At 49.5% G+C, this 14,444-nt stretch overlaps 1 protein-coding gene across 1 annotated transcript in view; it reads right to left on the bottom strand.

The window, feature by feature from the left end:
• ADGB (androglobin) overlaps positions 1-14,444 on the bottom strand; it is a 790,434-nt gene that overhangs the window by 497,989 nt on the left and 278,001 nt on the right. The window contains exon 11 of the mRNA XM_029594040.1: positions 6,805-6,979. Within this exon, the coding sequence (XP_029449900.1) occupies positions 6,805-6,979 (175 nt within the window). The remainder of the gene's footprint in view (positions 1-6,804; positions 6,980-14,444) is intronic.

Here is a 14,444-nt window from a genome sequence, read left to right as displayed (position 1 = left end):
TATGACATTTTCCGTTTTATTCACCATTCCCTTTCTAATAATTCCCAACATTCTGTTTCCTTTTTTGACTGCCGCAGTACACTGAACCGACGATTTCAATGTGTTATCCACTATGACGCCTAGATCTCTTTCTTGGGTTGTAGCACCTAATATGGAACCCAACATTGTGTAATTGTAGCATGGGTTTTTTTTTCCCTATATGCATCACCTTGCACATATCCACATTAAATTTCATCTGCCATTTGGATGTCCAATTTTCCAGTCTCACAAGGTCTTCCTGCAATTTATCATAATCTGCTTGTGATTTAACTACTCTGAACAATTTTGTGTCATCTGCAAATTTGATTATCTCACTCGTCGTATTTCTTTCCAGATCATTTATAAATATATTGAAAAGTAAGGCTCCCAATACAGATCCCTGAGGCACTCCACTGTCCACTCCCTTCCACTGAGAAAATTGTCCATTTAATCCTACTCTCTGTTTCCTATCTTTTAGCCAGTTTGCAATCCATGAAAGGACATCGCCACCTATCCCATGACTTTTTACTTTTCCTAGAAGCCTCTCATGAGGAACTTTGTCAAACGCCTTCTGAAAATCCAAGTATACTACATCTACCGATTCACCTTTATCCACGTGTTTATTAACTCCTTCAAAAAAGTGAAGCAGATTTGTGAGGCAAGACTTGCCTTGGGTAAAGCCATGCTGACTTTATTCCATTAAACCATGTCTTTCTATATGTTCTGTGATTCTGATGTTTAGAACACTTTCCACTATTTTTCCTGGCACTGAAGTCAAGCTAACCAGTCTGTAGTTTCCCGGATCGCCCCTGGAGCCCTTTTTAAATATTGGGGTTACATTTGCTACCCTCCAGCCTTCAGGTACAATGGATGATTTTAATGATAGGTTACACATTTTTACTAATAGGTCTGAAATTTCATTTTTTAGTTCCTTCAGAACTCTGGGGTGTATACCATCCGGTCCAGGTGATTTACCTCTCTTCAGTTTGTCAATCAGGCCTACCACATCTTCTAGGTTCACCGTGATTTGATTCAGTCCATCTGAATCATTACCCATGAAAACCTTCTCCATTACAGGTACCTCCCCATCATCCTCTTCAGTAAACACCGAAGCAAAGAAATCATTTAATCTTTCCGCGATGGCCTTATCTTCTCTAAGTGCCCCTTTAACCCCTCGATCATCTAACGGTCCAACTGACTCCCTCACAGGCTTTCTGCTTCGGATATATTTTTAAAAGTTTTTACTGTGAGTTTTTGCCTCTACAGCCAAATTACACCTTCTGTTGAGGCTCAGCCACAGCAGACATTTGCATTTGAAGAAAGAAGCGAGAAGAATGAAGACTCCTATGAGGCTTGAGCTCTGACCTCTGACTTCTAGGCCTGGTCCTGACTCCGGGCAAGGCCCCGGTGTGATGTCACAGCCTCTGGAACGGGTGCCAGTTCGGGGCCTGGGCTGAGCCCCAGGCATCATGACCCAGACTCCAGGCCAGACCCCAGCATTGGGCCAGGGCCCGAGCTCTGGCCTAAGCCGAGGCCCAGTCGTCGATTACCAATCTCCAGGCCAAGCTGCAGCAACAGGTATGGACCTGGGCTTGAGCCTAGGCCAAGGCCCAGACGTCAGGACCTGGCATTGGGTTGGGATCCAGCATCAAGACCTGGTCTCCGAATTGGGTCCCAGCATTGGTCCTCAGCCCTGGCACTGGTCTAGGCTGAGGCCAAGGCACTGGGACATGGTCTTCGGACCAGGCCCCATCAATGGGCATAGACAGACTTTCTTCTAAGCCGAGGCCCAAGCATCGGGACCCAGTCTCTGGGCTCCTGCACTGGGCCTGGGCCTGGGCTCTGATCTAGGTTGAGACCCTGGCATTGTGACCCAGTCTTCGGACCAGGCCCTGGCATCAGCTTCTGTTATAGGCCGAGGCCAAGGCATCGAGATCCAGCCTCCAGGCCGGGACCTGACGTTGGGCCTGGGCTTGTGCTCTGGCCTAGGCTGAGGACCAGGATTTGGTATCTTGGCAAGGCCGAGGCCCCAGCACTGGGTCCAGATCTTGGTGTTAAGCTTAGGCTGAGGCATCAGGACCAGGCCTCCAAGTCTCGGCTTTGCAAAGAGCCTAGGCTGATGTTGTGGTGTCCTAACTCAGCCTAGGCCTATGCAAGGCCGAGGCTTCACCTGGGCTTTGGCCTTGCCAGTGGATCTTTCAAGGCCGGGTAAGTGGGGGCCGGGGGTGATTCTATTTTTCCGGGTGGGAGGGATAGGTGGTAGGAAAAGGAGACCTTGAGAGGCCCTGTTTCCTTTTTTTTTTTTCATCGTTTTTGGGTGGGAGGTTAATGTTTGATTTTTTTTTATAAATTAAGGAAAGAAATTAAACATTAATGAAAGCAATATTCGTGGAGAAACATCGAAAGAAGTGCCAGTCTGCTTACCTGTTGTGACTGTACCGGCTGTGGGCTGGCCACCAGCTTTGGATGTTGATTCTAGGGGTGTGCATTCGTTTTCGCCGTATTGGCGATCCGCAACGTATGTTGCACTATTCGTTGTATTCGTGGGGAAAGCGAAACGTATCGCGATTCCCCACGAATACAACGAATTTTCGCCGAATTGCTCGGCCGCCAATTTAAACAACCCCCCCACGACTTACCAAAACTCCCTGGTGGTCCAGCGAGGGGTCCGGGAACCATACCCTGCACTCACACACCCTCGCTACCAGTATCAAATTGGCGCCGATAGCCTTTGACCTACTATGTCACAGGGGCTACCGGTGCCATTGGTCAGCCCCTGTCACATGGCCATCGGAGCCATCTTGTGCTCCTACCATGTGTCAGGGGCTGACCAATGGCACCGGTAGCCCCTGTGACATAGTAAGGGCAAGGCTATCGGCGCCATTTTGATTCCTGGCATCCGAAGTCACGAGTGCAGGAAATCGCTCCCAGACCCCCACTGGACCCCCAGGGACTTTTGGCCAGCTTGGGGGGGCCTCATGACCCCCACAAGACTTGCCAAAAGTCCAGCGGGGGTCCGGGAGCGACCTCCTGCACTCGGGCAGTATTGCCAGTATTCAAAATGGCGTCGGCGACGGTGATGGTCGGCCCCTGTGACATAGTGAGGGCAAAGGTAGCGCCGATGCCATTTTGAATACTGGCAATACTGCCCGAGTGCAGGAGGTCGCTCCCGGACCCCCGCTGGACTTTTGGCAAGTCTTGTGGGGGTCATGAGGCCCCCCCAAGCTGGCCAAAAGTCCCTGGGGGTCCAGTGGGGGTCTGGGAGCGATTTCCTGCACTCGTGACGTCGGATGCCAGGAATCAAAATGGCGCCGATAGCCTTGCCCTTACTATGTCACAGGGGCTACCGGTGCCATTGGTCAGCCCCTGACACATGGTAGGAGCACAAGATGGCTCCGATGGCCATGTGACAGGGGCTGACCAATGGCACCGGTAGCCCCTGTGACATAGTAGGTCAAAGGCTATCGGCGCCAATTTGATACTGGTACCGAGGGTGTGTGAGTGCAGGGTATGGTTCCCGGACCCCCCGCTGGACCACCAGGGAGTTTTGGTAAGTCTTGGGGGGGGTCAGGGGGGTGGGGGGTTGGAGTAAATTTAATTTTAGCCGGGTAACGAATAGTAGGGATGTGCAGCCAAAATATTTCGTTGCATTCGTGATTCAGATTCGTCGGGGGGCAAATGCGTTACATTCGGCCGTATGGCGCCCCGATGCGTTAATACGGCAAGTTAAATTCATGTCCCAGCTAAAATTAAAATTAACTACAACCCCCCACCCTCCTGACCCCCCCAAGACTTACCAAAACTCCCTGGTGGTCCAGCGGGGAGTCCAGAAGCCATCCCTGCATTCTCACACCCTCGTTTGCCGGTTTCATCATGACGCCGATAGCCTGTGTCACAGGGGCTACCGGTGCCATTGGTCAGCCCCTGTGACATGGTCACCGGCGCCATCTTGTGCTCCTACCATGTGACAGAGGCTGACCAATGGCACCGGTAGCCCCTGTGACATAGTATGGGCAAAGGCTATCGGTGCCATTTTGAGTCCTGGCATCGGACGGCCGGCGTGCAGGAGGTCGCTCCGGGACCCCCGTTGGACCCACAGGGACTTTTGGCCAGCTTGGGCGGGGCCTCCTGGCCCCCACAAGACTTGCCAAAAGTCCAGCAGGGGTCCGGGAGCGACCTCCTGCACGCCGGCCATCCGATGCCAATACTCAAAATGGCGTTGATTGCCTTTGCCCTGAGACTCAAAATGGCGCCGATCGCCTTTGCCCTCACTATCGCCTTTGCGTCTCAAAATGGCGCCGATCGCCTTTGCCCTCACTATGTGTGACATAGTGAGGGCAAACGCGATCGGCGCCATTTTGAGTATTGGCATCAGGCGGCCGGCGTGCAGGAGGTCGCTCCCGGACCCCCGCTGGACTTTTGGCAAGTCTTGTGGGGGTCAGGAGGCCCCCCCAAGCTGGCCAAAAGCCCTGTGGGTCCAACGGGGGTCCCGGAGCGACCTCCTGCACGCCGGCCGTCCGATGCTAGGACTCAAAATGGCGCCGATAGCCTTTGCCCATACTATGTCACAGGGGCTACTGGTGCCATTGGTCAGCCCCTGTCACATGGTAGGAGCATAAGATGGCGCCGGTGACCATGTGACAGGGGCTGACCAATGGCACCGGTAGCCCCTGTGACATAGGCTATCGGCGTCATGATGAAACCGGCAAACGAGGGTGTGAGAATTCAGGGATGGCTTCTGGACTCCCCGCTGGACCACCAGGGAGTTTTGGTAAGTCTTGGGGGGGGTCAGGAGTGTGGGGGGTTTTAAATTTTTATTAAGGAGGCCGAATAAAACGGAAATCTGTTAAATACGTGGGGAGTCGCGATGCGTTTCGCCTCCCTACGTATTTAACAGATAGGACAAAATAAGTTGCGGATTACAAATACGTGGAAAACGGATGCACACCCCTAACGAATAGATTAAGACATATAACCGCATCGGGGCGCCATACGGACGTATGCAACGTATCTGCCCCATGACGAATACGTATCCCGAATGCAATGTATGGCGTCCCTCTGCACATCCCTAGTTGATTCCTCTTTCCTAATGTAACAAAAGCCAAGGATATGTAAAGGAAAATTGCATTTAGGAAGCGCACTGCAACTATGCTGCTCACCACCACAGCATGGAGACACATAGCTCAAGAAAGTAACATGAACAAGATATGGGAGGATAAAAGACCACAGATCAGATTGACTGGTCCACTGGACAGGCCCAAATGCCCTACAGGTCAATCTGCCCCTGCATTTGAACTTTTATCATTATTTATTTAGTACAAAGATCTGTCTTTCCAATACCACAGAATTAAACTATAGAAAATCTGCCTCCAAACTAAAATAATTGACATTTACTCAAACTATTTAATATTAAGTAGAGTTCCAATTGGATCTCTATTAAGGGGTATTGCCTACAAGCTAATTCAGGCAGTGTAGAGTACATGAATGTACCACCTTTGCCACTACTGGAGGCTGCTGCAACTGTTTATTCCTGCTTGCATATATGCAAGGTGACCCCCAGTGTCTATGTGGATTTTATAGCTTACATTTAAGAGAGTAGGAACTGTTTCTTAATATTGTAAAGGCTCAAAGCCTTGACTGTCGAGTCTTAGTCAGATAAGAGATTTGTTTCCAACTCACATCCAATAGTTTGTAAATAATCTCTCTGTAGTTTTTGAGTTGTATACTCATAGTGTGACTTTGTTAGGAGGAAATGTATATCCTTCCTTCCTGCCACAGAGAGAGGAGTGAAGAGAATACCTTTTTTGGTCATCTTGATGTCTCTTATGCCAAGAAATTCTGTTCAGTCCAGCAACTGAAGGAAGATTGACTGTATACCCCCTACCCCAGAACCATATCCAGGAGGAAAAAGGATACTAAAAATATTTGTCATTTTTATATCACTACTGTTATGTATACAATGCTGAAGAATGGAAATAAGTATTCAGGTATGATAAGTCCCTTCCCAAAAGAGCTTAAAATCTAAGTGGGTTCCTGAGACAATGGGAAATAAACTGACTTGCCCAATGTCACAAGGAGTAACAATAGGAGAAGCAAGATTTGAACCCTGGCTTCCTTGCTTTCAGCCTGATCCTCTAACCACTAGACAATTTACCTCCAAAGACTAGGAATCAAATCAATAGGGCTCACAAATAGAAAACAGCTAAGTAGGTTCGCAAAGAGTACAACTGAGAGGATAAGAAAAAACTGGAAATTTCAGAATCAAGCAGTGGAACACAAGTATTGTGGAGGGGAAACCAAATTGGGAAAGGAGGACCCCATTGTTACACCTTACCTGGAACAGCTTCACAATCCAGTTTAATGATGGAAGGGATCCTAAGGGAGAGATTAAGGGACTACGGCTTCATGAATATATTGACTTTTTATTATGGAAATTATCTGAGAGGCTTGTACCAAGCACCACATTGTTCATACCTAATCCATATTTCAGTAAAATTTTATAATAAAACATCACTGCAATGTCCAGCTTCTTTATTGACACTCAGAAGAAGAAAATACATTTAACACTCAGGCTCTTGGAGATTTATCCTTTCCCCCTATGGAGAATCCACCAGCCAGGGCAAAAAGAGATGTAACAGAATGGAGAGAGACTTAGCTCCAGTATTATGAGCCCTGTGACTCTTTGAAGTTCATCTGAGTCAGGGTCACAGTTATATAAGTGCAAACATGAGAAGAAAATTGGACATAGATCATTTAATATATTTTATTAAACATGAACAAGCATACCTTTGATTTCAGAGGTCACAGCAACGTCTTTTCTTGGCCGGACAAGTTTCCATTTTGGAACTGGTAAAGGTTTTGGTGTGGCAACTAGAGAACCAGATCTAATTCTGGTCACCAGCACAGGATGGCTAAATGTGTGGGAAAGTCCATACATCCTCATTTTCTCAGAAGAATCTGCCTAGAAAATAAAAGATACCAAAATATTAATAAAACTAACAAAGAGCAGAGGTATACTAAAAGTAAACCATCAAAAAGATAAATAAGAAATTACCACTTACCTGATAATTTCCTTTTCTTTAGGATAGTCAGATGAATCCAGAACCAGTGGGTTTCTCACCTCTACCAGCAAATGGAGATGGAGCAAAGCTGACATCACAGTATATATACTCCGGCAGTGTCATCAGCCTGCCAGTATTCTCTTCAAAAGATAGCTGAGACAGACAAGCAAAAACTTGATCAATAACCTATAACCATTTCAGTACTCAACCAACAGGAAATACTGAGCTCAGACAAAGAATACATCAACACTAGTCTAGGGACTGGATTAACATTTACCAGAGAAGTCCCTATAACACATAGCCAAGGAGGAGGACCATAGCACAATCATTCAGCAGCCAAGGGCAAGAAGCTGGATTCATCTGACTATCCTAAAGAAAAGGAAATTATCAGGTAAGTAGTAATTTCTCATTTCTTTTTGTCTAGAAAGATGAATTCAGAACCAGTGGGATGTCCTCAAGCTACTCCCAAACAGGGTGGGAGGCTGCCCCCAGTCCAGTCAAAACCGCATGTGCTTGAGATCCAAGATGGCACCTTGAAGGGAGGACGGAGTCAGAGGCTCTCTCTTCATGCTCATTTTTCCTCAACATAGATGCCGCACATGAAGAGAAAGGGATGGATTCAGCCTGAATCCTCAGCGCCAACTCTATCCACCTCGCCTCAACCTACCATTGTGGGCTTCTTCACTCCGCTGAATAAATCGACCCCGGGAGGGAGGTCCGCGGCGGAGCAAGGGAGGAACACACCCTGGCTCTGCAGGACATGCAGACATCGTTAAGCCCCGGGGCTCCCTCGATGCCTTCTCCACCATCCCACGACCTAGCACGGGACCTGGATCAGGCTTCACAACAGCTACTGCCGGAAGTGGGGCTGATTAAAGAGGCAGATCCCGGTGCATTCGGCATTGGCTTCGTAACCGAAGGCACTGCAGGCCTGACGATTCAACCTGCGATCTGGCAGGCTAATTTGGGAGAACAAAATCAAATAAGCCTGAGTGCAACATCATCCATTCAAGATGGGGGAGAAGAATCGACAAATGATCCTGTTGGGATACTAGAAGTCTGTCAAAAAGGTGTGGTAAGAACTGCTTTCAATTCAAAATTTCCTAAACCTCAGGCTATAACTTTAGAATCAGTTTGGAATGCTTTGATTACTTTGGAAAAATCTATTTCTACATTAACTCTGGATATAACTGATTCACAAAAAAGTATCCAACATATGGAACCATTACTCAGTTCTCATGATGCTAAAATTAAAGATTTGGATTTACAAGTTTTGCAGTTACAAGAAGTACAGAGAAATTTGGTACAAAGTGAAATAGTAACCCCAAAGAAAATGGAGAACTTGGAAAATGCTCTTAGATATTTAAATCTAAGAGTTTTACATTTTCCTCATGTAAAATTAATATCTCCATGAGATCAATTTATTTATTTATTTGGCCACCTAAAGAAATCAATTTAAACAAACCCCCCACCCTCCTGAACCCCCCCCCCCCCAAGACTTACCAAAACTCCCTGGTGGTCCAGCGGGGGGTCCAGGAGCCATCCCCTGCACTCACACCCTCAGAGCCGGTTTCAAAATGGCGCCGATAGCCTTTGACCTACTATGTCACAGGGGCCGACCATCAGCCCCTGTGATATAGTGAGGGCAAAGGCGATCGGCGCCATTTTGAGTACTGGCATCCGACGGCTGGAGTGAGGAGGTCGCTCCCAGACCCCTGCTGGACTTTTGGCAAGTCTTGTGGGAGTCAAGAGGGTCCCCCAAGACTTGCCAAAAGTCCTTGTTTATCCAGCGGGGGTCCGGGAGCGACCTCCTGCACTCGGACCGTCGGCTGCCAGTAATCAAAATGGTGCCGATAGCCTTTGCCCATACTATGTCACAGGGGCTACTGGTGCCATTGGTCAGCCCCGTCACATGGTATGAGCACAAGATGGTGCCGATGGCCATATGACAGGGGCTGACCAATGGCACAGGTAGCCCCTGTGACATAGTAGGTCAAAGGCTATCGGCGCCATTTTGAAACCGGTACCGAGGGTGTGAGTGCAGGGGATGGCTTCCGGACCCCCCGCTGGACCACTAGGGAGTTTTGGTAAGTCTTGGGGGGGTCAGGAGGCTGGGGAATTTTAGTTAATTTAATTTTAGTGGAGGAACAAATCAAAATGGACGTATTAACGAATCGGCCGAATGCAACATATCCGCCCCCCGACGAATCCGAATCCTGAATGCAACGTATGGCGTCCCTCTGCACATCCCTACTGAACACTGAGATACTTTAGCAACAGAGAAGGCTGAAGACTGCTCTTGGCCAGGTTCACCACCCAGCTGAACTCCTGCAACATGGAGATCACCTTGTGTGTCACCAAATGGCTCTCTTCCAAAGACTTGGCCCAAATCAGCCAATTCTCCAAATATGGGTGAAGACTGCTCTTGGCCAGGTTCACCACCCAGCTGAACTCCTGCAACATGGAGATCACCTTGTGTGTCACCAAATGGCTCTCTTCCAAAGACTTGGCCCAAATCAGCCAATTCTCCAAATATGGGTGAACCAGGATCCCATCATATGAACATAAGAACATAAGATATGCCATACTGGATTAGACCAAAGGCCCATCAAGCCCAGTATCCTGTTTCCAACAGTGGAAAATTCAAGTCACAAGTACTTGGCAAGTACCCAAACATTAAATAAATCTCAAGCTACTATTGCTTATTAATTAATAGCAGTCTATGGATTTTTCTTCAAGGAACTTATCCAAACCTATTTTAAAACCAGTTACCTAACTGCTGTAACCACATCCTCTGGCAATGAATTACAGAGCTTAACTATGCACTGTGTGAAAAATAACGTTCTTGATTTTTTTAAATGAGCTACTTGCTAACTTTATGGAGTGCTCCCTAGTCTTTCTATTATCTGAGAGAGTAAATAACTTCAAGTCCTTTCATGATTTTGTAGACGTTTATCATATCCACCCTCAGTCATCTCTTCTCCAAACTGAACAGCCATAACTTCTTTAGCCTTTCCACCTAGGGCAGCCTTTCCATGCCCCTTATCATTTGGGTCGCCCTTCTCTGCATTTTCTCCAGTGCAGCTATATCTGTTTTGAGATGCGGCAACCAGAATTGCACACAGTATTAAAGATGCGGTCTCACCATAAGCGATACACAGGCATTATGACATTCACCATTTTAATCGCCATTCCATTTCTGATAATTCCTAACATTCTGTTGTTGCAAGTCCCGGCTGCACTGGTGCCTTGATAGGGCCTGCTTACCTCACACTTCCCTCCACAAGCTCCGGGCACACCTCTCTCACTACTGCAGCCAGCTCACTGCATCCTCTGCGCCTTCCCCGCTCACCTCCATCATCGCAGGCCTCACAGCGGAGCTCCTGTCGGGGATCTGCATCCTTGGCATCCTTGGCCCCATCCCTAGGTGTCTGCTTGGCCCGTGCTCCCTCCTTTAAAGGACCCAGGACGGGAACCTCAGGCCGGACCCCTCCCGATGACGTCACCTGAGCACCACTTAAAAGGCGAGGGCAAATGGGTCATCACGTATCGTGAAGCTAGTTGCCATCCTGTGTTCCTGCTTCCTTGATCCTGTGCTTGTTCCAGTGTTCCTGCGTTCCAGTGTTCCTATGTCCTCCAGTGCTTCTGATACCTGCTTTGGCTGACCGTTGCTTTGGCTGACCACCCTCGGACAGATACCCTGGCTTTGACCCTTGCGCTCTACTCGGACATTCTCTTTGCTTCTCCTGTGGCCACCAGGCCTACCTGTTCTGACATCACTCGTGGCCTTCTCCAAGCTAGACCGCTAGGTGCTGCCTATCTTGACCGGAGGACCTTCAACTCCTGTTCCGTTCCAGTGGTCTCCGGTACTCTCAGTTCTGGTCTAGCTTACCTGTTCTCCACTAGCCATGCACCTCACCGCTCCGCTACCTCTCCGCTACCTCACTGGGAGACCCTCCGAGGCCCACCGAAGCCCAGGCAGTCCGGGAATCCAAGGGCTAAACCCACGGAGCCCCCAGACTGTTATTGGTGTATCTCCAGCTAGCCTCAGTCTCCTTATGTGCGCCACCTCCTGGCGGCAGGCGCCCTCTGAGAACCCTCAGAGAGCCATACCAATCCTGAGCCAGGCCAAGGGTCCACCTCTAGCGCAACAGGTTGCCAAGCCATAGACTTGGCGGAGTTCCCCTATGAGGAAAGGTTGAAGAGGTTAGGGCTGTTCAGCTTGGAGAAGAGACGGCTGAGGGGGGATATGACAGAGGTCTTTAAGATCATGAGAGGTCTTGAATGAGTAGATGTGACTCAGTTATTTACACTTTCAAATAATAGAAGGACTAGGGGGCATTCCATGAAGTTAGCAAGTAGCACATCTAAGACTAATCAGAGAAAATTCTTTTTCACTCAACGCATAATAAAGCTCTGGAATTTGTTGTCAGAGGATGTAGTTAGTGCAGTTAAGTGTAGCTGGGTTCAAAAAAGGTTTGGATAAGTTCTTGGAGGAGAAGTCCATTAACGACTATTAATCAAGTTTACTTAGGGACTAGCCACTGCTATTAATTGCATCAGTAGTATGGGATCTTCTTAGTGTTTGGGTAATTGCCAGGTTCTTGTGGCCTGGTATGGCCTCTGTTGGAAACAGGATGCTGGGCTTGATGGACCCTTGGTCTGACCCAGCATGGCATTTCTTATGTTATGTCTTGCGGGCCATTCCGGGCCTGGTTACACATGTCTGGGATCAGCAGCAATTCCTCGAGACTATGATCACAACTCGAAGAGTACACCATGGCCAATCCAGGGACTCTAGCTATCAGCACCTCCTCTGCCTCATCGCCCTCACGGGCACTGCTGGCCCTCCCAGCATCTCCTCGTTTCAATGGGGATTCTCATCTCTGCCAGGGTTTTATCAACCAATGCTACATGCAGTTTGCATTACAGCCTTCTTTATTCCCAGATGAAGTGACAAAGATTACTTTTATCTTATCTCGTTTGGAAGGGAAAGCCCTGGCATGGGCCTCCCCACTTTGGGAGCGTTCTGACTCTGTTATCCAGGCAGCTCCCTCAATTCATTGCATGTTCCAACACACCTGCGATGATCCTGGCCGACAGGCGGTCACCAGCCACCATCTTCTCCAGCTCCACCAGGGGTCCCCACTCCCTCTCAGAGTACACCATGGAGTTCCGAACACCTAGCTACAGAATTGGGATGGCAGGAAGACTGCCTGTGGGCACTCTATCTCAAGGGCTTGTCACCCACTCTGAAAGATGAGTTGGAAGCCCGAGAGATTCCAACCTTACTGGAAGACCTCATCTCCTTAGTTGGGGCGGATTGACCACCGTCTCTGGGACAGCACCGGGAAGAAAAAACCCAGCCGACGACCGGCCCTGGAAACCACCTCGGTCCATTAGCCCCAGATCATGGGGATCATTGGTGGTTACCCTGCCAAAAAGAAGAAACCGATGCAAATCAACCACTGTCGTCTTACTCCCGAGGAATGCCTCCAAAGACAGAAGTCCAGTCTCTGCCTCTACTGTGGGGGTCCTGGCCACCTTATCCAGACTTGTCCTGGTGCCAGACCCATTATCTACAACGGGTGTCCCATCCGTTCCCGGTTCTAAAGTCAATGCCCCTTCCTGGACTACCCACACCCTATGCGGACTACCAAGACGTCTTCTCCAACAGAAAGCTGACATCTTACCTCCACTCCGGAAATTCAACTGCCCAATTGAACTACTACCCGGTAGCACACCTCCCAAGGGCAGAACTTACCCGCTCTCACTTCCAGAGACCCAGGCTATGTCTGCCTATATTAAGGAAAACCTAGCCAAAGGTTTTATTAGACCCTCTACATCCCATCATTTTGTGCCTTTACCCGGCCTTCCCTCGGCTCTTGAATGCACCCAACTTTTCCTGAACTATGTCTTCCATCTCCACGGATTGCCGCAAGAGATTATCTCGGACCATGGTCCGCAGTTCGTGGCAAAGTACTGGAGATCCCGCTACAAAAAATTCAGTTTTACTTTGAACTTGACCTCTGCCTACCATCCACAGGCCAACGGCCAGGCTGAGAGAACAGTCGCTCCCTGAAGGCCTTCCTCCGGTCCTATGTTAACGACTAACAGACAATTGGGTCGATCTTCTCCCATGGGCAGAGTTGTCACACACACCCACGTCGCATCCGCCACTGGGACTTCTCTGATTGTGGTGGTTTTTGGTCGGCAGCCCCGCCTGCCTCTTCCAGTCCCACTTAGTGTACCATCTCCTGCAGCATGGTCCATGGCCCAGACCATCCGCCGGCTATGTGATCAGGTGAAAGAACACCTCTATCAGGCGGCCGATTGTGCCAAACGAGTAACAGACACCCACCGTCGGGCTACCCCAGTATTTTTGCTGGGACAGAAGGTTTGGCTCAGCACGCGGCACATCCACCTCCTGCTGTTTTCTCAACGATTGGTCCCGAAGTATGTGGGACCATTTCCTACCTTACACCGAGTGGGGGCTACCAGCAAGCCTTGGAATTCACAATAGATTCCATGTATCCCTGCTTAAGCCCCTAGTCCTATCCTGGCCGTTTCGGAAACTGCCACCACCCACTCAGCTCTCAGCTGAGCCTGAGGTCACCCTCCAGGTTCGGGAGATTCTGGACATTCGCCGCCAAAGAGGTCGTTGGGAGTACCTCCTGTCGTGGGAGGGCTTTGGACTAGAGGAAAACTCATGGGAGTCCTCCCACCACATTCTGGACAAAAATCTTCTCCAAGCCTTCCATCAACAACACCCTGAAAAGCCTAAGCCAGTAAGAGGGAGGCCTAGAAGGGGGGGTACTGTTGCATGTCCCAGCCGCACAGGTGCTGCAACTGGGCCTGCTCACCTTGTGCTTCCATCCACGAGCTCCGGGAACTCCTTTCTCGCTACTGCAGCCAGCTCACGGCGTCCTCTGGGCCTTCCCCGCTCAGCTCCGTCATCGCAGGCCTCACAGCAGAGCTCCCATCGGGGCTCCGCGTCCTCGGCCCCGACCCTAGGCACGTGTGCGGCCCACGCTCCCTCCTTTAAAGGGCCCAGGACGGGAGCCTCGGGCCGGATGCCTCCCGATGACGTCACCTGAGCACCACTTAAAAGACGAGGACCTTCCCACAGTTCCTCGCCTTGGCAAACGGGTCGTCACAATACGTGAAGCTAGTTGCCGTCCTGCCTTCCTTGATCCTATGTTTGTTCCAGTGTTCCTGCATTCCTGTGTTCCTGTGTCCTCCAGTGCTCCTGCGTTCCTGTGGTCCTTCCTGTGTTCCAGCGACTACGTTCTGCTATCCAGGTTGTACCTTCTCAGACTGATACTCGATACTGACCCCGGCTTTCCACTGACCACGTTTGGACCG

Source organism: Rhinatrema bivittatum, chromosome 3, assembly GCF_901001135.1.
Source record: "Rhinatrema bivittatum chromosome 3, aRhiBiv1.1, whole genome shotgun sequence".
Taxonomy (NCBI): Eukaryota; Metazoa; Chordata; class Amphibia; order Gymnophiona; family Rhinatrematidae; genus Rhinatrema; species Rhinatrema bivittatum.
This window is presented reverse-complemented; position numbering and strand designations above follow the sequence as displayed.